The sequence below is a fragment of the Protobothrops mucrosquamatus genome, unplaced genomic scaffold (assembly GCF_001527695.2).
Source record: "Protobothrops mucrosquamatus isolate PMUCROS unplaced genomic scaffold, P.Mucros_1.0 scaffold1761, whole genome shotgun sequence".
Taxonomy (NCBI): domain Eukaryota; kingdom Metazoa; phylum Chordata; class Lepidosauria; order Squamata; family Viperidae; genus Protobothrops; species Protobothrops mucrosquamatus.
Window position 1 is genome coordinate 47,089 of NW_015387901.1, and position 24,416 is coordinate 71,504.

The 24,416-nt window shown below is 40.9% G+C and overlaps 1 protein-coding gene across 1 annotated transcript in view; it reads left to right on the plus strand.

The window, feature by feature from the left end:
* Nucleotides 1–11,148: 11,148 nt before the first annotated feature.
* Nucleotides 11,149–24,416, plus strand: part of LOC107293892 (solute carrier organic anion transporter family member 1A2-like) — a 33,003-nt gene continuing 19,735 nt past the window's right edge. The window contains exons 1-4 of the mRNA XM_015823082.1: nucleotides 11,149–11,184; nucleotides 16,540–16,653; nucleotides 21,310–21,451; nucleotides 22,349–22,481. Coding sequence (XP_015678568.1) covers nucleotides 11,149–11,184; nucleotides 16,540–16,653; nucleotides 21,310–21,451; nucleotides 22,349–22,481 — 425 coding nt within the window. The remainder of the gene's footprint in view (nucleotides 11,185–16,539; nucleotides 16,654–21,309; nucleotides 21,452–22,348; nucleotides 22,482–24,416) is intronic.

Here is a 24,416-nt window from a genome sequence, read left to right on the forward strand (position 1 = left end):
AAATAAATAAATAAATAAATATATTAAGTAAGTAAATAAGAACAGGTATTCCTTATGACTGAAATAACATGTGTCATACTGTTAAGGTGGTCCGTGATTTACACCCATATTCATCACTGTTTTTATCTGCTTAACAGATACACCTACACAAGATTTTAATGTACATGCAGCGATACCTGTGGTGTCACACCGGCCTATTTCTCTCTTTTCAGTCAGCTCAGTTGCTCCTTGAAAATAATGGGTTCATCGCAAGCCTCATCATCCAGAGGGTTCAAAGTGCTGGGTTTCAAGGGCTCCAAAAGGGAAGTGCTTCTGAACATCTAAGAGCATCATCATTGCGGGGAAGGGACAGGATTTTGGAGGATTCCTGTCATCAGAAAGGGAGAGTTTTCTCCCACCAAAACTTTAGCCCGTCCATCTTTCTTGCTATTTTCCAGATGCTGCGTTTTTCTCCACTGAACACAGCTGTGCTACTAATAGAACAGCAGTTTCCCCTTGAAAATGGGTATTTACTCTTGCAGAACAGGCCCTGGGGGAGCACAGAGGATTGCCCTGTGACCTGATTTTAAATGAAAAAGCCCCTTCCTGTTCCATCTCAGGAAAATTTACTTCGGAAATGATGGCTGGACAGCAGATGGAAGATAGAACATAGTTCATAGAACAATAGAGTTGGAAGGGACCTTGGAGGTCTTCTAATCCAACGTCTGCTCAAGAAGGAGACCCAAACCATTCCATCAAATGACTGTCCAATCTCTTCTTGAAAACCTCCAGTGATGGAACGCCCACAACTTTTGAAGGCAAGTGGTTCCACTGGTTAATTATTCTCACTGTCATGAAAGTTCTTCTTAGTTCTAGGTTGGATCTCTCATTAATGATCTTCCACCTGTTACTTCTTGTCCTGCCCTTAGGTGCTTTGGAGAATAGGTCGGTCCACTGATCTCTGGGACAGCCCTCAAGTACTGGAAGACTGCTATCATATCACCTCTAGTCCTTCTCTTTGTTAGATTAGACATACCTAGTTTTCTCAATCAATCTTTCTTTCAAAGATAGGAAAGGCTGAACAGACCTCTTGTCCTTTCTCCCTGTGAAAAATATTGCTGAATAATTGACCTTGGAATTCCTGATGACCTTGAGTTTCATCCCTACCTAGGATAGAATAGAATAGAATAGAATAGAATAGAATAGAATAGAATAGAATAGAATAGAATAGAATAGAATAGAATAACAGAGTTAGAGGTCTTCTAGTCCAACTCCCTGATCAGGCAAGAAACCCCATACCATTTCAGACAAAATGGCTGTCCAGTCTCTTCTTAAAAACTTCCAGTGTTGGAGCATTCACCGCTTCTGGAGGCAGGTTGTTCCATTGGTTAATTGTTCTCACTGTCAGGAAGTTTCTCCTTAGTTCTAGGTTGCTTCTCTCCTTGATTAGTTTCCACCCGTCGCTTCTTGTCCTGCCTTCAAGTGCTTTGGAGAATAGCTTGGCTCCCTCTTTTTTGTGGCAACCCCTGAGATATTGGAGCACTGCTATCATGTCACCCCTAGTCCTTCTCGTCATTAAACTATGTCTAGTTCACGGGTAGGCAATCTTGGCTCTTTTATGACTTGTGGACTTCAACTCCCAGAATTCCTGAGCCCTCAGGAATTCTGGGAGTTGAAGTCCACAAGTCATAAAAGAGCCATGGTTGCCTACCCCTGAACTAGACATACCCAATTTCAGCAACCATTCCTTATATGTTTTAGCCTCCATGGCTGATTTTAGTCCCACTAATGGCTGGATAATGGGGGAATGATCCATGTAATTTGGAGGATACCATGTGAGAGAAGACTAGTTTACACAAACTGCTGGAGAAAGGAGTGGTCCAATATGCTATTCTTGACATCACAGGGAGACTTTATTACCTGTTACTGGCATCCAAGTGAATTTTGTCTATTTGCGGGAAGAATTTAGGAATAGCTAAGGATGAACTATGCTTGAATTCTCATAACACACCTACTCCGCTCTACTCCTTAGGTCTAACCAGATGCAATTGATGCTTTCTGTCTATAGAGGGTACTGTTGCCTCACTTCCAGGAGAATGGGACCCAAAAAGTTAGCCATTATATAAAGCACTGATTTGATGAATCATAGATAATCGCATTTTCTGAAACAGGGGTAAAAATGCACTGATGGCTCTGAACTGTCAATCAACCTTTATTCTTGCACCCTTAAAACACACAGAAAGATACACAAACACATACAGAGCCCCTCAGAATAAAAAAAATAGATAATACATAGTATAAATGTATTACAGATGCTGACAAAGTCACCTTCAAATTTAATAAACTAAGATATGTTCCGCTAAAAATGGTTGCACGCCTTTTTGGATGGGTAGCAAACAATTCATGAGAACTGCTTGGAGGGCAGAAATATTTGGTCTCTTGTGACAGTCAATAATACAAGTTTTTGTAGTGGGACAATGCTGTTATTATTATTATTATTATTAAATCTTCAATTTGATTCACAGTTTGAGACTGGTAAAAAGTAACAGTTAAGGTCCTAACTAAGGACCTAAGACCTACGATGAGGATGATTAAAATTTATTTGGCTGCCCAATTCACTCATGGTGGTTCCTGATGGCTTACAAATATAAAACCCCAGTACAGAAACCAATTCTGCAACACATTTACCTCCAGATTGTTAAATTTGGCTTCTGTGATGTAATAGTTATTTTTTTACAAAATAAAGAAATATTAACACTGAAGTGAAAAGCATTTGTCAAGGCACCAGAGATCAAGACTACTTGTATCTCTGGGTGTTTTAAAATTTAACCCATGTTTTGCCCAAAGGAATCCAACTACATTATAACATTGCCTGATGTTTCTGGATTCAACCCAATGAAAACAAGTAGTAATGATGTTGCTAGTTGTTGATTTTAGGTGCCTCTTTTGACTGAAATCCTAATTTTCCTGTCCCTTTGTGAACCAAGAAAAAGTTGATCATTCCGGGCAGTGTTCACACAAAAACTGGACCCATTAAGCCTAAGTTATCAACACTTAATTGCCCTGTTCACATATCATGCTGTGCTCCACTGAATAAAGCATGTTATGGCTTAATGTGACAGTCAGCTTTACACAACCTGTTAAGAAAATGGCAATAGCATACTTACCATGTTTAACATAGTTTTACGTACTGGACAAAGTTAAGCTGACTTTGTCTTCTTCTTCTGTGTCTAGATCAGACTTTAAACTGCCAGAATGGCTTTGTCTTTAGCCAACCACAAGACATTATTGCTACAGATAGTCCTTGACTTACAACAGCTAGTTTAGTGATTGCTCAAAGTTACAATGGCACTTAAACACCCTTTGAATGGTTCTGCAGTATGAACGGATTTCCAGAAAACATTGCAGACTGCAGGAATCATTTGCGCTTCAGTTTGAGATGCAGACAACACAGACTCCCCCCAACAGCCTGCGCCTGTCTTCAACAGTGAAGGGACACAAGGCAGAAAACATCCTGCAGCTAAGAAGGCTCCACACCCATTTGCACCACGCAGGTGACCCAGAAGTCACAGGCAAACCTCAATGACTCTCCAAAAGAATGTAAACGACCAGCTTTCTGCAAGGAGTATAAATCCTTCCATTCCCCACCATCCAGTCAGAGCTGAAGAAGCTTCTTGGATGAGAAGCGAAACGTCTTCAAAGAAAAACAAGAACGTCCAGTTTGCCTCTTGAAAAAAAGCACCTATGGGATAAAAACCACAAAAGGGAAAGTCACAAAAAGGGATCACATGACCACGGGACAATGCAGCTGTCATAAATACATGCCAGTTGCCAGGCATATGAATTTTGATCCCATGACCGCGGGGACGCTGCAGTGATCCTATGGGTGAGAACTGGTCATAAGTCACTTTTTTTGCAGTGCCGGTCAACTTCAAACAGTCATTAAATGAATACTTGCAAGCCGAGAACTACCTGCCCTCTCAGCCCAACCTACCTCACAGCATTGTTGTTGTGGGGTGACATGGAGAGAACGAGACTATACATGACCTGCTTTGACTCTTGAATGAAGGACAGGCTACAGATCAAATCAATTGAAGAAATGAATAGTGAGAGACACATTCAAAGGTTGGGGAAGTTCAACACAAAGTTGAAATTCATGCACACTTTAACAGGCTTTAATCAATCATTTGCAGATAGAGGCGTCATTCTGACAAGATAGATGCATTTTCCTAGGTTGGGGCAATGGGAATTAAAATGCAAGATACTTGACAGAAGCATGAAGGCTGCATATGGCCATTAATTTTCAACCCCTCATGAAATAGAAACTTCAAAGGCAAAAGACAGTATTCTACATTTTTGTAACCATCATCACTCTATCAGTAAGTAAACTACAGCAGCAATTTTTGCAATGCTATTTGACTTTTTTTTCTGAATGTTTGCTTGTTTAATTAATTTATTTTTTTTACAAAGCAAAATGACAAATTAAAAACCATCCAAAATGCTGAAGTGATTTAAAATGTCTTATTTCTCTTGATGCACCACTGGACAATATAATCTAAAAATTGAGTAATTATGAAGTTAAAGTTACATAATTTTAATCTTCTTTCCTTCCTTCCTTCCTTCCTTCCTTCCTTCCTTCCTTCCTTCCTTCCTTCCTTCCTTCCTTCCTTCCTTCCTTTCTTTCTTTCTTTCTTTCTTTCTGGTGTTCCTTTGTGATTTTTAAAAAGTTACTTAGTAATTAAGTTGTAATTTGTTTTTAATTTAATTTTATTCGCAAGAATTTTCTCCCTATTGGTTTCTTTTTCTCCTTAGATAGGTTAATGGGGGACTTTTTTTGCTTTTGCTCTAATAAGCTAGGCATATTTCCTTTTATACAGTTAAATGTGGGTGTATGGTTACATAGTTTTGGTATAATACTGCAAATTCATAAGCAACGTCTTTTCAAAAGTGTCTTCAATAAATACTTTTTAAAAGCTAGCTTCAGAATAAGGAATAATAGAAGACTGTACGTATTATTTTAAGCTGATGCTTGTATTCTGTCTTCCAACTTCTCAAAAATTCTCTTCTGTTACAAAAAAGGATTTTTGGTTTTCTACCTCAGTGGGCTTGAGAATTCCTTTAAAATTTCTCTTGGTAATGTTTTTGAATTTCATTTATGGTGGAAATGCAACTTATGCTACTGCCTATGGAGATTCTCAATCATCCAGGTCATGGTTGTTCCAAAGGTGCTTCAGAAAACTCCTTTTCTATTGTGTATCCTTCCTTTAGTTTGAAGCCTCTGCAAGCTGCCCAACATTATCCAGAGAATTCTCCTGATGTTTGGTTTTGGGGTGGGGGAGATGTACAAGGCTACAGGGAAGATTGTGCATTGAAAGATCACTTCATGAAACAACAGGGCTAAACACATCTTGAAAGGGGATGTTTATGTTTATGTTTATTTAAATTTGTATACCACCCTATCTCCCTTATGGGACTCAGGGCAGTGAACAGGCGATAATAAAAATCACAATAAATATCTATTCTAAAATCAGATTAAATAAATAAAGGCCTGCTCTAAAATACCCCATATAAAAACCTATACTTAAAACCTAATTAAGACTACGCCAGGCCGGCCGCACGGAATAGATGGGCCTTCAGGGATTGGCGAAAAAGGCGCAGGTCCGCAGTTGTACGTAGGTCGGGGGGTAGGTCATTCCAGAGGGCAGGAGCTGCCACAGAGAAGGCTCTCCCCCTGGGGGTCGCCAGCCGGCATTGTCTGGCCGACGGCACCCTAAGGAGGCCCTCTCTGTGGGAGCGGACTGGTCGAAGGGAGGTATTTGGTAGGAGGCGGTCTTGCAAATACCTAGGTCCACTGCCATGGAGCGCTTTAAAGGTTGTTACTAACACCTTGAAGCGCACCCGGAAGGCCACAGGCAAGGATCTTGCTCCAGTGAACACTTGTGCCTTTGAATCTGGTCTGCCCAAGATTTCTGGAACCGAAACAAAATGTCTATGATGCTTGGCTTTGAAACCTTCCTTGTAAATCTAATACAGGCAGTCCTCGTTTAGCAACTGCCTCATTCAGTGACCGTTCACAGTTAGGAGAGTGATGAAAAAAGTATCTTTGTGACCAACCCTTAACATTTATGACCTTTGCAGGCCTGGAAAGCAGGGAAAAGCTGAAATAAGATCATAAGCACAGATGTGGGTTCAGATAGTGACTGTTTCACTTAACAGCCAATTTCTGGTCCCAGTTGTGATTGCTAAACAAGGATTACCCATAAAGCCAGAGAAAGCTCAGGTGCATATGAGTCAACCAGAGATGATTTGAAATCAGGCAGTGCCTACATAGGACTAAATAAACGAATGACGTGCAGAGGTCTTTTCCAACTAGTGGAATTGCCAAATGAGGCAAGGGTGAGGCAGAGCATTTTAGGAAGATGGGAATGGCAGATGTAAAAAGGGCGTGGGGCTTTGATTGTATGACTGTGGCCGACATCTTGAATTCTTGGACCCTCCTGCCTCAAGACTCCCCTTGCAAGGAGGCAAACTGTTTCACCTGGCTCTGCTGGATGAGGCCAATTTTGTTGCCTGTGGGGTGCTCTCAGTGGTTAATGTACGGGTAGTCCTTCAGTTATGACCACAATTGGGACTAGCTGCTAAATGAGGCAGTTGTTAAGTGAGTCCTTTTATGACCATGTTATGAGTTTTTGCCACAGCTGTTAGGCAAATCACTGCAGTTGTTAAATGAATCACACGGTCGTTAGGTGACTTGCCCCTTTGACTTGGACTCTGCTTGTTGGATGCCAGTGGGGGGAAGTCCACAAAAGGGGATCCCACGGCCCAGGTTGCCAAAATCATTGTAAATACATGTTGGTTGCCAAGTGCCCAAATTTTGATCATGTGACCATGGAGTTTCTGCAGTGGTTGTGTGAAGCGTGAAGACCTGTCATGAGTCACTCTTTTTTCAGGGCCTTTTCAGGAACTTTGAATGGTTGCTAAATGAATGGCTGTAACTCAAAGGCTACCTGCAGCTTCTTTAAAGTGCTCAGTTAAAAAACAACAACAAGCCCCACCCCTTTGAGTCATGTGTGTGACGTCATTATACATGTAGCAAAAGGGCAATGCTGCTTTAGTCAGCCCGACTCTTTGCCACCAGCCCCCTCCGAGGTACCCCTGGAGAAGTCCTTCCTTTCTCTTAAGAATGGATGTGGGTGGGTTAGAGAAGTAGAGAAAGAGGAAAGAGCAGAGCTGGAGTTGATGCAAAACGCCCTAATGGATTACAGGGTTATTTATAATGGGCATCACAGGTCTAGAGTATTTCTTGGCTAGAGGGCTGCAAATCTAAACTGTGGATAAATGGATTCCCAATGAAATGCAGACATTGAATGATGGTATTCCCAGAAAACCTATGGACGGGAAATAGCCTTCCATTCCAAACAATCTGGATTTCAAATTCAGCTCAGTGCTACCTGGGTCTCTGCATATCTGTACTGTTGTGTTTTCCGTTCGTTGGCAATTGACGAAGACACATGGCGAAGAAACAAGCTCTTTATTACTCTTCTCCTACAACCAAGCAAGCAGCAAAAGGCACGCAGGCCTTTTATAGGGCCCTAAACCCAGACAGTGTTAATCAATAAGAACTGGCCGTTTTCACGCCTTGCGCATGTGCACAAGGCTGGCGCCGACCAGTCTGGTCCCGGGCAGCTTTTGGTTTGCCCGGGACCGTTTGCAACATTTCTGAGCCTACGCACCACTCCAGCAGGCTCAGGACACAACGCGTATCATCTTTTATTCTGTTAGTTGTTGGCTTGAAACACAAAAGGACAAACATCAAGGACAACAGTAGGCAACGTGGGCATTTCCACAGAGCATCATTTCTACCTCCCAAGCCTATGCAAGGCAATTTGGAGATGACCTGTGACTCTGCTCACTTCAACACACCTTGAAGACGCCAAGGATCCATGGAGAATGGCATGGACCAGTTCTTGTTTGCTCTCTAGCTGGCCACAGGAAGATGCAAAAAGGCCATCCAGGCAGCTGAGCAACTCTAAATCCTGAAGCAACAAAAATATCTTCACTCCCCATGAAGGGCAAGCCATAATAGTTGCTAGCTCTGCCCCCTCCAGCCTATATTTTTGGTATATGAGAACATTTACCTAATAATTGGGAAGGAGGAGCTTGAAAGATTGCTATGAGGGGAGGCTTCTGGGCTGCTGATTTGCCATTCCTCTTTTAAAGCCTATTGCGAGAACAAAATGTTAATATGCCTACATTTTTGCAACTAGGTGCTTTCCTAATAGTTACTGTTACTAATGTGGTGCCAGGAAGTGAAGGATACATTAGAAACCCAACCGATAGACAGACATCAAGATTTGGATATGGAAATTCTGTGGAACAAGGATTCAAGAGAAAGTAAAAGCTGCCTTGAAGTGCATAAGATACAACAGCATTTAAACAGAAATAAAGTAACTTCATCCCCCCCCCCAACCATTGATTGGATAGGTCTGGAGCTGCTTGCAAGCTAGTTGAGCGCCTTCTAGTCCCTTCTTCTTCTTCTTCTTGTGCCATATCCGTTATTGGACGTTGGCGATCATGTTGGCGATCCTGTTTTTATCAGCAGCCGCACGAAAAAGGGCTGCTGAGTTTTGTCCAAACTGGTCCCTTAGATTTTGAAGCCATGACGTTCTTCTTCTGCCTGGACCTCGTTTGCCTTCAATCTTTCCCTGGAGGATTAAATGGAGTATGCCGTATTTTTCTGGGTGTCGCATCACATGTCCGAAATATTCTAATTTTTGTTTTTTAATTGTTTTGATGATTTCCCTTGGCTTTCCCAGGTGGCTTATCCCCTCCTCATTTCTGATCTTGTCAACCCAGCTTATACGTAACAGCCACCTGTAAATCCACATTTCAAATGCTTCTAGTGTCTTCAGGTGGCCTTCTGTCAGAGACCAACTCTCTACTCCAGGGGTAGGCAACCTTGGCTCTTTTATGACTCGTGGACTTCAAGTCCCAGAATTCCTGAGCCAGCATGGCTCAGCTTGGAAACCTCTCCCTTTCCCCTCAGCATGGCTGGCTCAGGAATTCTGGGACTTGAAGTCCACGAGTCATAAAAGAGCCAAGGTTGACTACCCCTGCTCTACTCCATAGAGCAGGATAGAAAAATATAGCATCTGACAAGCCTGATTTTCAGTCTTAGGCTTATGTCGTGACTGCAGAAGACCTTTTTCATTTTGAAGAATGCTGTTCGGGCTTTTTCTATCCTTGTCTTTACTTCAACGGTCATGTCCCAGCTTTCGTGTAAATTAGAACCAAGGTGTGTGATCCTTTCAACTTTTTCTAGTGGTATTCCCTCTGAATTTATTGGTGGTAAATTAACACGTTGTTTGCTGACAACCATGATCTTGGTTTTTGAGGTGTTAAGCTTCAAGCCGTATTTTTCAGATATTCTAGTCCCTGGACCATGCAAATGAAAGGAAATGTAATACATAACTATTTCAGTGCCTCTTGCGCATTTTGGCTGGATGCTGTGGGAGCTGTAATCTTAAAGGTGCCGTGGTAATCTACTGAAGAGGTTTGTCTTTCATGGAAGAAAACGAATAGCACCAGTATTTGCAGAGAAAGGCTGATCACGCCCTCTTCAATAAAAACAGAGGTTGTTGGTTCCGATTCTTGCCAGAATGATGTCAAATATTCTGTGTGGATTTCCTTTCCCCCTGGATCTTGAGCATTTGATCTTTGGAAATACCCTTTCATGTTTCTAGGATTTTACTATCCTTGTACTATCAGTGGGGAATAGATATTTATCTATTTATCATCTTTTTATCTATTTATTTCCTGCCTTTATTCTTATTACAAAGAGCTCAAGCCAGTGAACATATCCAACACAGCTTCCTCCTCCTATTTTTCCCAGAACAACAACCGTGTAAGGTGGGCTGGGCTGAGAAAGAGAGACTGGCCCAAAGTCACCCAGCCGACTTTCATGCCGAAAGCAGAGCTAGACCTTACAGTCTCTTGGTGATTGGCTCAAGGTAATTCAATTGGCTTTCATGCCTAAGGCGGGATTGGAACTCACAGTCTCCTGGTGATTGACCCAAAGTCACCCAATCAGTTTTCATGCCAAAGGCGGGACTAGAATTCACAGTCTCCTGATGATTGGCCCAAGATTGCCCAGCCAGCTTTCGTGGCTAAGGTGGGACTTTCCCCCCCCCAAAAAAGATTCCAAAATATTGCTCTTTGGTGTTTCTTATGTCTTTGAATCAAGGGGAAGCACTATTAAACTCCAAAAGGAAGATGAGAGCTGATATTGGGAATTGTTTTGACCTCTAATGAATCAACTGCTATTTCTTTATCTGGTAGATTAAAAATAAAAAAGTACAACCAGTTCTAGCAACAAATAACTCTAACAAAGAACAAAGTCACCAAACAGCCAATTCTAAAGACCTGGTCATGCCCTACTTTTCAAAGATCTATTGTATTTTTAAGTTGCTCACATTTTATTCTAAATGAATAATTAGATTAAAAGGTACGTACCGTAGATATCTGCTAAATATGCAAATAAAGATTGTAATCTTACATCCATAGCACCTAGCTGATCAGAGCTGATCTTGGAAGCTTAGTAGCTTTGAGCTTGGATATGAAACCACCTGTGGAATTCCAGGTTACAGGCTAGATTGGGAAGCATCTCCGAAGGCAGAAAACTGGCGAGCCATTTCCATATTATTGCCAAGAAAACTACCTGGATGCATACATGAAATCAACAGGAACTGAGTTCATCTTAATGGAGAACTTTTACTTTTAATGTAGTTAGGGATGCATCCTAAGAGACCGCATACAACTGAGATCTGTATCTCAAAATCCCCTATGAGCAACTCATATTTTTCAGAGTCCTTTTTTTTTTGCTCTTAGTGAACAGGAGAGTATCTTTTCAGGGGTTAATGGCAAATATTCTTGCCAGACATGAAGGTAATAAAAGACCTGGTGGATTAAAATTGTTTGGGGATTAGAGATTCAGTCCTTAACAGAGGAGGAGGAGGAGAAGAAGAAAGAGAAGAAGGAGGAGAGGAGGAGAAGGAGGAGAGGGAAAAGAGGAGGAGAAAGAGAAGACAGAGGAGGAGGAGAAGGTGAAGGAGAAGGAAGCATAAATATTACATACTGTATAATCTACACATAATCTAATTTTGGTCCGAAATGGAAACTGACATCAAGACAAATGACAACACCAAGGTGGGTGATATTCCAGCTAATTGACTAAGCCCAGTCTGTTGTGCGAATGTGCCAAAAGGAAATTCCAACACAGTTGTGCAGTATGTCTGTGTCTTAGATCCATTTGTTATCCGGGTTATTCTTTTGGCTCAACTCAAAGACCTACTGTAGAGCAAAACAAAGGTTGTAGACTTCTACAAACAAAAATGTACTTTCCAAGGCTGTTCTCTTTGCTCTCGTTTTCCTTTCTGCTGAAAAGCTTTTGTTCAATACTCCAGTCCTGCTTTTTTTCCAGAAGAAATTCCAAAGTGTATGAAATTTGGGAAACAGAGCCTCTGATTTGCCTCGAACAGAATCCCCAGGGTATGGCTACGATAGAGGTAGGTCTGTCGTATTCAAGGGAGGAAAGCGGGAAGAAGGCCTTCTTATTATTTTGAGGGGAGTAAATCCATCTGGTAAAAATATTAAAAATGAATACTTACTCAGGCATGTTGAAGGAGGAAGAGAAATGCAGTTTCATCAATCATAAAGTCAGAAACTGAAATTTGTTTAATTAAAAAAAGAAGAAGAAGAATTAAAACATTAATACCCTTGGTCTTAGGGTAACTTGCAGGCAGGGAAATACATGCTGTCAAATCCCAGATTACAGCATATTCGTTTTTTTCATGGGTCAAGTATTTAAAACAATACTACAGTAGGCTGCCACAATTTCACAAGCAGAAATTGGGAGGGGAGGAACCTGCTACTGTTTAATAAATGTGCTATGATGTGGTTTTCAGATTGCTTAATGGACAAGGAAGATTTATATACAAATGGGCATGGCTTCAGTTGCAGCTCTGGTAAATTAGATGACATCCAATTTGAGAAGAATTCTATAAAAGTTCCCCTGTATGATTTTTTTGCAAGGATTGCTTTTATTCAGTGGTGGTGGGAATTAACTGCTTGATTTTTGCTTGTTTTTACACTGCCCTGAGCCTGGCGCTAGGGACAGGGTAGATAAATCCTAAATAAATACATAGCTTGATTTGCTGGTTTGACGCATGGATTTGTGCATTGGCTCGTCTATCCTTTCTTTCATTCAAGAAGTGTTTGTAGCAATCTCTCTTCCTATTTTTCCCCACAACAGCTGTCCTGGGAGGTAGGCTGGGCTGAGAAAATAAATCTAAAGGAAATTCTGTGGGCTGGTGGACTTGAACCCAAGTTCAAGCAGTGAAAGAGTGGGAGACAGAGCGTACACTGCTGGAAAATTTCATTGACAAACAGAGATGGGGGAATAGATTCATTTTTCCAGTGTTATGATCCAGGTGCAGCCTTTGAGGTTTTCTCCGTAGGAGTAAGTGGTTACTACTTGTATAGTAGAAAGAAATAAGACGTTGCTACTCCAGATGGGAACATTTACCTAGTCTTTTGCCAATAAATGTACTCATTCAATCCCACTTCTTTCTTTGCTTGATTTATTTATTTATTTATTATTTATTTATTATTTGGATTTATATCCCGCCCTTCTCCTCTGATCTTGCCTAAGGGTATTAAGTATTTGAATTACGTTCATACAAGGAGGATCTACAACAGGGGTGTCAAACTGCTGGCCCGCGGGCCGGACACGTCACCAGGAAACTGCGCCCACCCCATTGCCGGCAATGTAGAAAAAGCTCTGATACATCACGCGACGCAGTGATTCCGTTAACAATTGTGGCAAAACAAAAAGGTTGCAGAATTGTGCACAACCCACTTTGTAATCACTTTGCTTAGCACTGTGAATCTTGGCCCCAACTGCAGACATAAGTTAAGCTATTTGGGATCACTCCGATCCCCAACAACTGGAGAGTTTTCTTCTAGGCTGTATTTTTCATTTTACAATCTAGGCCGACAGACATGGGATTTCCACATATTTTCCCATCCACATATTAACCAGGCCTAACCTGACTTAGTTTCCAATATTCCAATTTATCGCCACCCGCTGAGTCATTCTTTCTATAGATACAGTTGTTGTTGTTAGTTGCGAAGTTGTGTCTGACCCATTGCGACCCCATGGACAATGTTCCTCCAGGCCTTCCTGTCCTCTACCATCTTCTGGAGTCCATTTAATCTTTAGCCTAGTGCTTCAGTGACTCCATTCAGCCACCTCATTCTCTGTCGTCCCCTTCTTCTATTGCCCTCAATCTTTCCCAGCATTAGGCTCTTCTCCAGTGAGTCCTTCCTTCTCATTAGGTGGCCAAAGTCCTTGAGTTTCAACTTCAGGATCTGGCCTTCTAAAGAGCAGTCAGGGTTGATCTCCTCCAGGACTGACCAGTTTGATTGCCTTGTAGTCCAGGGGACTCGCAGGAGTCTTCTCCAGCACCATAGTTCAAAATTTTCAATTCTTCGGCGCTCAGCCTTTCTTATGGTCCAACTTTCACAGCCATACTTTGCAACTGGGAAAACCATGGCCTTGACAGTTAGTCCTTCACTTATTACAGTTTGTTTAGTGACCTTCAAAGTTACAATGGCACTGAAAAAAGTGACTTATGACTGCTTTTCACACTTACGACTGTTTCAGCATCCCCATAGTCATGTGTTCAAAATTCAGACTCTTGGCAACTGACTCATATTTATGATGGTTGCAGTGTCCTTGGGTCATGTGATCATCTTTTGCAACCTTCTGACAAGCAAAGTTAATGGGGAAGCCAGGTTCACATAACAACTGTGGCGAGAAAGGTTGTAAAATGGGGCACAACTCACTTAAGAACTGTCTCACTTAGCAACAGGAATTGTGGGCCTAGTTGTGATGGTGAGTCGAGGACTACTTAAGAACTTGGAGAAGAATGATTGAAGGATGTGCTAATCCTCAAAAAGAGTAACTTCCTGACTCCATATTACTTGTGTTCCTTTCCACTATAGCGAGATTAGAAAATGCTTCCCTTCCACAAGATTGGACTGGAAGCAAGGCTGGATCAGGTATCATGTAGAACTTCCATGATTCCTGATCTCTTGGTCATAGCCTTGTGCCTCAGCAATTAAGGGTTGTTGTTTTTTGTACAAAAGAAACTGAGAGTAATTCCTTTGTGCCTATCTCTGAGGACCTTTCACCATCCAGAGAGGTAGTGATCACTATTTACCTCTTCCTGTATGGAATACAGCACAGTGGATGGATGGAGAAATCAGAAGAGCTGAAAATGACTTGTAGACTCTCTATATCACACAGGAGTATCTAATTTCCTTTACAATATAGATCACTCAAAGAAGTGGTGCAAAATTGGAATATACCTGGCCCATAGACTCACCAAGAGTTAGACGCGACTGAATGGATAACATCACCATCATCATCAGATTATAGATCATAGTGTTGAAAGAAAAGTCTTCATCGTGGTTCAGTCCAAGCTGGGAATAAACATGGCGACTGCTTTAGAAAGAAGGTTGCAGTTTATTAAAGAGGAGAGCCAGACAGAAAGATGGCTCTGGCAGAAAAAGAGAAGGAGCACATGTAGGGAGTGGGTTTTTATACCCTCTGGAGCCTTTTGTTTGGAGTTGTTTTCCTGTTCCTGTTTGAGGCATGAACTTTGACCTGAGTCTGAGTGTGCCCTTTGGTATCTGTGGTTTAATCCTATTATGTCCTGTCTTAGAGTTTGGGTGGGGTATGTAGATTTTAGGTGTCTTTGTCTTCTTAATCTTCTAGCTTCACCTGTCCTGAATGGTTTACATTTGCATTTGTACAGAGCCGGTTTCTGCTTGGGGGAGGGAGACCTGGGGCCATTAAGAAAACTGGGCATGCTTTTCTGCCTCTTTAAGATCCTTTGAGGAAATATGTTTTTCTGCCCTTTTAATATTTCCTTCTCTGGGGGGCTGACTTCCCACAACAGAGTAATAGGGTTGGAAGGGACCTTGGAGGTCTTCTAGTCCAACCACCTGCACAAGCAGGAGACCCCATACCATTCCAGACAAATGACTGTCCAATCTCTTCTTGAAAACTTCCAATGATGGAGCACCCACAATTTCTGGGGGCAAGCTGTTCCGCTGGTTAATTGCAGTCATTGTCAGGAAATTTCTCCCTAGTCACAGATTGCTTCTCTCCTTGATTAGTTTCCACCTGTTACATCTTTTCCTGCACTTAGGCACTTATGGTTTAGGGCAGGGGTAGTCAATCTTGGCTCTTTTATGACTCGGGGACTTTAACTCCCAGAATTCCTGAGCCAGCACAGCTGGCTCAGGAATTCTGGGAGTTGAAGTCCCCGAGTCATAAAAGAGCCAAGGTTGACTACCCCTGGTTTAGGGCATAATCACATATGTAATCTTTAGAACTGCTAAGTTTCTAGTCAGAGCTTTTCAGATGAACACATTGGTGCAGCAATGTAAAGAGGATGCATTAAATTAAACATGCGCTGTTTTGTATTTCAGTCCTCATCTGATGCTTCTGCATTCTGTTTTATTTTATGTTATTTTATCTCACTCTTTTATCTTTCATTCCATGTGATCTTCCTCTATTTTATCTCATCTTACTTCACCTTATGTTATTTTATTGTATTTTTTGCTGCTGATACCTATTGTTTTTTTGATATGACCAATTGCCTAATCAATAAAGCTACACTGCACTATATTGGAGCAGGAAGAAATGTTGCAGATCTGTTACAGATTGTATCTAACGTTAAAGTTTGGTTTCCAAGGACCATGTAGAGCAGTGGTTCTCAACCTGTGGGTCGGGACCTCATTTGGGGTCGATCGACCATTTCATGGGGGTCGCCAAGCAAGGCTGTCCGCCATTTTTTTTGTCCGCCATTTTTTTGTCTGCCATTTTTCCCCCTTTTCCGGTGGGTACCTTACCTCCCTTGGGCTGGGCCAGCTGGTGGTTGGCCTGCTCTGTCTCTGCCGCTTGCCAGCTACGCCTCTGCCGGCGCAGGGGGCGGAACCACGTATGTGCGGTGCTCCCGGGCAGGGAAAGTCCTTGACTTATGACCGGTTGGGTAGTCATCGACTTACGACCGGTTTAGTCCTCCACTTACGACCGGTTTAGTCCTTGACTTACAACCGGTTGGGGTCGCGGCATTAAAAAGGTTGAGAACCACTGATGTAGACCTTGGGTCAGGACCTAAAATTCAATAAATAAAATTATTATCCCTGTTTGTATTTATAATGGGGTTTAAATCAACAGTTTCTCCATATTTCAGACTTTTCAAATGGGCCTAAGATCTAGTTCTCTCTCTTTTTTGATACCTAAAGTCAACAGTTTCAGTAGAAATTTCATATACAAAAATGGAAAATTAATATCTGTATCTTAACACTTCCATTTGCTTCTAGTGGTATCCTCAGCTTAGCTCCCCCAAATATCTGCACCTCTCTCTCTAGTTTTGAAAGTTTGTTTGATCATGAGATCCATGTTTGTTTCTCTCTCCCTTCTTCCAGACGGTCAGCAAGACTGAGGCAAATAGCCACAAAGAGGACATCGTAGCTGGTCCGAAAAGTGAAATGAAGGGCCGTAAGAAGTTACTGTCTGCCTGTTCCCTGTCCAAACTGAAGGTATCAGGATCTTACAATTCCCATGTTACAATTTATAAGTCAGTGTAAAACTTATTTGATATACATGCTTGTACATAGATTGCTTGCGGAAATCCAACTGGCAATATATGTTATTCTGTAGGATCATTCATTCATAACTTTAAAACCCAACAGGAAGGAATGTGAGAATCTTCCATCGTGGAATGAATCGCATTCACAGAGTGGATTTACAAACACATTAAACTGGGGATTAGATGATTTGTTCTTCAGAGTAGTTCACTGCCTTTGGCGATGTGGCCAACAGGTGAAGAAATAATATGGTTTATGTGAGGTACGGTAAATGTCGTAATGGTGAACTCTTACCTAAGTTTAGGCTTAATACTTTGAACCCAGATGTGAAATTGGAAGAGAGTATTTCATAGAGTACGTTGAGTACTCTGTTGCTTCTCTCAAATTCTTTTACCGCCAGTTGTAATTGTTCCAATTGAATAAAAAACAAAGGGTTGAAAGAGGCAGTTGGCCCCTTTGCTTTATGCAATATATAAGCTTTGTGAACTAACAGGTTTTTGCTAGTGCCAATGGACTTTAAACTGGACCTTTATTCTGGAAGCTATGTTAATATATACCTGAATTAAGCAGCCAGCTGAGGGATTCTGGGAGTTGAAGTTCACACATCTTAAAGTTGGCAAAGTTGAGAAAGTCTAGACCCATACAACAGAGAGGAGACCCCAGCCACAGAGTAGATAATTCCACTATTGAAATGGTTAGTAGTAATTACAGACTGCAGAGTTTTAATCAGATTTTTTTTTCTTTCTCAGTTCTGTCTGAGACTGACTTTAGGAAGCTATGAGTATAAAACATGGAATAATGAATATAAATGCTCTTTAGAAAAACAAAAACAAAACCAGGCTGTTTTGGAAAATAATAGCACAACAAAGAAACAGATTTTAGGAATAATCCGTCCTGGATTGTGCTGCGTTTATAGTCTCTTGCCCTACAAATAAACACACACACACACACACACACACACACACACACATGCGCAGACACACACACACACACACTGAATTCTATACATGTCCATTCAGGACCAGAATAGATTAATGTCAGTGGGATTCTTACAGAGAAAGGGGACAGAATTTGGGAGAACTTTTGTCCTAGATGCAGTAAAAGATGTAGTATTTGCTTATTTTGATTTATATGGCTGCCCATCTCGACAAGGCAATTCTGGGCAGTGAACATGGTTAGAAACATCAATACAACAATTAAAAGGAGAAAGAGAGAAGCATAACAAAAGCAAAAACATGAGAACAAAAGGGCAAACAAGGCTAACCGGTTGACAATAAATGAATAATACTTTGTAGGCTTGACTAACCTCCTGATTCCTTGCCTGGAAGAATCTGAACATCTGTTAAAATATATACAATGTTGGTTTCATGCCAAAAGTTCCACGTGAAAAGTTAAACTGACACTTTCAGACGCTCAGATTTGCAAGATTTGTTTAATGTAGGCTTAAAATAAAGTAGAATTGGTTCATCTAGGCCAGGGGTAGGCAACCTTGGCTCTTTTATGACTCGTGGACTTCAACTCCCAGAATTCCTGAGCCAGCCAAGCTGGCTCAGGAATTCTGGGAGTTGAAGTCCACGAGTCATAAAAGAGCCAAGGTTGCCTACCCCTGATCTAGGCATATTTCCTGTCTGGTCCACCTGGTAAGGCCGACGTCAATCTTGCAAGTGTGGAAGTACAATTCACCCGCCATCTCTTCCTAGCCTCTTTTGCCCCACCACTAAACAGCTGCAGGCTGTGCTGTCTCTTATCTAACCGTTCCCCTAGGCAGCATCTCTTTGTAGGGTCTCCCAAGGTCTTTCCCACATGTCATTACAGAAAAGGTGTAATGTTGAAAGAGATGGAGTTCAGGGTATGGGAATCTTTGCATATGTGTCTATTGCAAGAAAATATAATTTCTATTGGCTCAACGTTTGGCCTATCCAAAAAGTTCATTTTCAAAATTGTCAAGAAGTTTGCTGTGCCAGACTGCCACTATAATTCTCAGGGAAAAAAAGAAAAGAACATCCTACTAATTTTGCAGATGGTTTCCATAGTTTGCAAATAGAACAAATGAGATTAAAGCTAAACTGTCTTAAATTACCCTGGCCTTTTAAAAGCTAACCATTTGAGAGTGAATCTGATACCTTTGTTGACTCCCTTTGCAACTGTTCTTATAGTTACATAAGGGAGCAGGAATACCACTTGGAAAAGCAAAAAAAAAGGGAGCAATTGCATACATAACGCTTGTGAAAAAAGGAAACTGGGCCACTGTAGGGAAAAAGGACATCAGTGCCAATACACATGTATGCAAATAAACTAGAAGTATTCTTAAGCCATTGTTTGCCTCCTGAATAACACCCCCCTGGCCAACTTCACACAATACAGTTAATCATAAACACCAGCAAGATTCATTAGCTTGGTGTGCTTTGTCCAAATAGGATCCAAGCCAAAAAGGTAGATTAATATCTCTTTATTTATGCATAAGCAAGAGGAGGCATCTCACTCAAAGAGAAAGCAACTTAGAAAAATCATTTTATATACATTTCAAACCTACTGGATATGGAACGTGTTCTTTCATTGGTTAACATCATTTGACTCATTGCTGATGTTATCCATGTAACATGTAACGTGTTATAGCATCCCATAATATTCTTAGCACGATCTTGCTAATGCTCATTGTTATATTCAGGAAGTGAGTTTGTGAGTTACTAAAGTTCAAAAACTAATCAAGGAGAGAACCAACCTAGAACTAAGGAGAAATTTCCTGACAGAACAATTAATCAGTGGAAAAACTTGCCTCCAAAAGTTGTGGGTACTCCAACACTGGAGGTTTTTAAGAAGAGACTGGACAGCCATTTGTCTGAAAAATGGTATAGGGTTTCCTGCCTGAGCAGGGGGTTGGACTAGATGACCTCCAAGGTCCCATCCAACTCTATTATTCTGTTAAAACTATGTATGATCCTTGTCCTTGACAGGTTTGAACCAGTCCTTCTCAGACACTACGTTCCTCATGAAGAATTTAAATTGGGTTTTTTAGAAAATTTTAATACCACAACTCTAAAATATTTGGTTTTAATTTGGTTTTATTCGGCGGGGATTGTGGGTATGTCTTTGTTTTAATATGTTGTGAGCCGCCCTGAGTCCCGTCGGGAGAAGGGCGGGATATAAATCAAATAAAATGAAAATGAAAATGAAATTTGCTTTGTTACTTCATGGAATTAGAAACATTAATCAAATAAACTTCTAGATATTGAAAACATTATTCAAAGATCCCACATCTCCAGGGCTGCATCTTTCTTTTAGACATCTGTGCTAATTTGCCAATCCAAGTTTTAGCACTTTTTGAGGAAAACAGAAGTCAGGATGCCCCTCTTGCTTCTGGGGGTCAAATGCTATAATTCACGGGTGTCAAACTCGATTGCATCATGTGTCATATCGTGAGATATCACAACGTTTTTTGTCTTTGCGGAGCCGGGGGATGTGTGGCCTGTGCGTGACACCGCCCGTTTGACACCGCTGCTATAATTCATCTTTCCTTAAGGAGCTGAAGGCCAGAGCATGGATGGGATTGTTCCTCATTTAAGGTTCACAACAACTTTGTGAAAGAGTGCCTGGCCTGCTTTGTTTCTACTTGAAGGCCATAGAATCATATGGCTGGAAGGGACCTTGGAGGTCCTCTAGTCTAATCCCCTACCCAAGACAGGAGAACTTATACCAGGAGTCTTCAAATTTGGCCCTTTTATGACTTGTGAACTTCAACTCCCAGAATTCCTCAGCCAGGCACGCTGGCTGAGGAATTCTGGGAGTTGAAGTCCACAAGTCATAAAAGGGCCAAGTTTGGAGACCCCTGCCTTATACCATCCATGACAAATGTCCAATCTTTTCTTGAAAACCTCCAGCAATGGAACACCTACAACTATGGGAGTCAAAATGTTCAACTGATTAATTGTTCTTACTATCAGGAAATTTCTCCTTACTTCTAGGTTGGATCACTTCTTGATAAGTTTCTATCCCTTACTTCTTATCCTGCCCTCAGGTGCTTTGGAGAACAGGTTGACCCCTTCTTCTCTATGAAAGCCCCTCAAGTACTGGAAGACCTTTGGACTTCTTGCTTGAGAAAGATAAAAATGAAGTTTAGATGTTAGGATTTCATGATTAGATTTGTTATGCTTATAGAAATATTGTGTATTTTTATTGCCACTATTAGACATGAATGCTGTATATTCTTTTATGTTTATGCTTAAACTTAGAGTAAGAAGTTATTTTGTTATATAATTCTAATGTTATTTTTATTGTCTAATTGATCCATTTTATATGTTGCTTTTGTACTTTTGTTTAATTTAGAGTAAGAGGCCACTTTATTATATATTTGTGCTGTTAATTTTGTTCCTTTTTTTCTCCCTTTTCATGCCCTTTTCCCCTAATTTTCTTTTTTTCTGTTATTTTGTATTTTATCTCTCCTTGAAACTTCATAAAGTTGATTTTTTAAAAAGAGAGATAGTTCCCAGCTCAAATCCATTGAGTGGGAAACAGAACTTTGATTATCTTTGTCTCAACCCCATATTTTACCCTCTACGTGCCAGTGAATTTGATGCATTTAATTCCCTATTGGTTGTCATTTCCTTCCAGATATTTTTGATAATGTTACATTTAGCTTATCTGTCCAAGACTATGTCTGGGGCGTACATAAACAGCATGCTGACTCAGATTGAAAGGCGTTTCAACATCCCTGCCTATCTGGTTGGAATTATCAATGGAGCCTTCGAAATGGGTAGGCAAATAGATGAACCCGTCGAATGGTTTGTAATAAATAATATCAGGGAATTGCGCAGCAACTGTTCTAATGAAGTCAGACAAGCTGACGCAAACTTGTAGTTTTAGATAAATAAATATGTTTATCATTTATATTTAGTTTGTAGTTTTATATAAATAAGTATGTTTATCATTTATATTTAGTTTGTAGTTTTATATAAATAAATATGTTTATCATTTATATTTAGTTTGTAGTTTTATATAAATAAATATGTTTATCATTTATATTTAGTTTGTAGTTTTATATAAATAAATATGTTCATCATTTATATTTGTACCAGACAAGATAGTCAGGTACACAGGGACATCATGAGGTAAAACTCAACCAGCACACAGAGCACACAGAAGAAAAAGTTGTGAAAAAAACGGAAACTCCCCCTTTCTCCCCAGAGCAACCAATCATAGTGCAGATTGCCTCATGCAGGAGCCAGCATTCTCCAACCAATCAACAACAACTGTGTATTCTTGGCCCAATGTGCAATTTTACTGTTCCAGCTTCTAGATTTAATATCCTAACAAATAAGTACATTTATTTAAATTTTATGTGTATTTAATATTGGTTATACCAGGGGTAGGCAACCTCGGCTCTTTTATGACTCGTGGACTTCAACTCCCAGAATTCCTGAGCCAGCATGGCTAAGCATGGAAACCTCTCCCTTTCCCCTCAGCGTGGCTGGCTCAGGAATTCTGGGAGTTGAAGTCCACGAGTCATAAAAGAGCCAAGGTTGACTACCCCTGGGTTATACCAAACATCAGCATGATAAGCACATTCCAACAGAAGATTATTAGAAAGGAAGAATGAAAACTTAGGAATGAAGGAATTCCTGTTCGCACTGAGCCTAGTTTATTTCTACAGGTGACCTGCTGGTGATCGTCTTTGTGAGTTACTTGGGAGCAAAACTTCACAGGCCACGCATGATTGCGCTTGGATGTGTAACCATGGGCTTGGGCTGTGTTTTGATAGTACTGCCTCATTTTCTAATGGGGAGGTAAGTTCCTAATCTTATCAAATTCTCATGTGGGTAGTCCTCAACGCACAACCCCAGTTGGAAACAGAATTTCCATTGCTAACAAGGTGGTTGTTAAGGGAGCCGTGCCTGATTTTATGACCTTTTTTGCCATGGTTGTTAAGTGAATCCCTGCAGTTGTTAAGTGAACCACACGGTCATTAAGTAAACCCAGATTCCCCTATTGACTTGGTTGGGAAGGTCACATGACCCTGACCATTGTAAATACAATGTGACAATGACAAAATGTATATTGTGTTGCCACAACATCAAATGTAGCCTTTCATACTTGCATCCTGATGTATGTCAGCTGTGTGGTTTGTGTCACATCATTGAAATGCATGGTTTCTCATCTCCCCCTCCTTCTCCCACATCCCCAAAACTGATGACCCTCATTTATTCTTGTTCTGGGTTGCTAATTTTAATAATAATAACAACAACAACAACAACAAACCACAATAGTAATAATAGTAATAATAGTAATAATCAGGGCTTTTTTTCTCATAGAACGCCCAGAACGGAATTCCGGCACCTTTTTTGGATGGAACCTTGTAGGGTAGGCAAGGCGGGTTGTATGACATGTGTGAGTTCCGGCACCTTTTTTTTTTTTTTTTTTTTTTTAGAAAAAAAGCACTGGTAATAATAGTAGTAACAGTAATATTAATAATAATGGAGTTGGAAGGAACTTTGGAGGTCATCTAGGCAGGAAACCCTATACCATTTCGGACAAATGGCTGTCCAGTCTCTTCTTAAAAACTTCTAGTGTTGGAGCATTCACTGCTTCTGGAGGCAGGTTGTTCCACTGGTTAATTGTTCTAACTGTCAGGAAGTTTCTCCTTAGTTCTAGGTTGCTTCTCTCCTTGATTAGTTTCCATCTGTTGCTTCTTGTCCTGCCTTCAGGTGCTTTGCAGAATAGCTTGACTCCCTCTTTTTTGTGGCAACCCCTGAGATATTGGAAAATTGCTATCATGTCACCCCTCGTCCTTCTCTTTATTAAACTGGGCATACCCAATTCCAGCAACTGTTCCTTATATGTTTTAGCCTCCAGTCCCCTAATCATCTTCATTGCTCTTCTCTGTACTCTTTGTCTCAACATCTTTTTTACATCATAGTGACCAAAACTGGATGCAGTATTCCAAGTGTGGCCTTACCAAGGCATTGTAAAGTGGTATTAACACTTCATGTGATCTTGGTTCTAGCCCTCTGTTAATGCAGCCTAGCACTGTGTTGGCTTTTTTGGCAGCTGCAGCACACTGCTGGCTCATCTTTAAGTGATTGTCCACTAGGACTCTGAGATCCCTCTCACAGTTGCTACTATTGAGCAAGGTATCATCTATACTATACTTGTGCATTTGGGGTTTTTTGCCTAAATGTAGAACCTTACTTTTTTCGCCATTGAATTTAATTTTGTTAGGTAGTGGCCAATGTTCAAGTCTGTCAAGATCCTCCTGTATCTCAAGCCTGTCTTCTGGAGTGTTGGCTATTCCTCCCAGCTTGGTGTCGTCTGCAAATTTGATGAGTTCCCCATCTATCCCCTCGTCCAAATCGTTGATGAAGATGTTGAAGAGCATTGGGCCCAGAACAGAGCCCTGGGGCACCCCACTACACACTTCCCTCCATGTAGATGCAGTTCCATTGAGGACCACATGCTGAGTACGGCCGGTCAGCCAGCTACGAATCCATCTGGTGGTGATGCTGTCTAATCCACATTTTTCTATCTTATTAAGTAGTAGGTTGTGGTCTACTTTATAAAATGCCTTACTAAAGTCAAAGTAAATTATATCCATAGCATTCCTCTAGTCCACTAATTTTGTCACCTGGTCAAAGAATGCAATAAGATTTGTCTGGCATGATCTGTTTTTGACAAAGTCATGTTGGCTTTTGGTAATGACTTTGTTTGCCTCTAGGTGTTCGCTG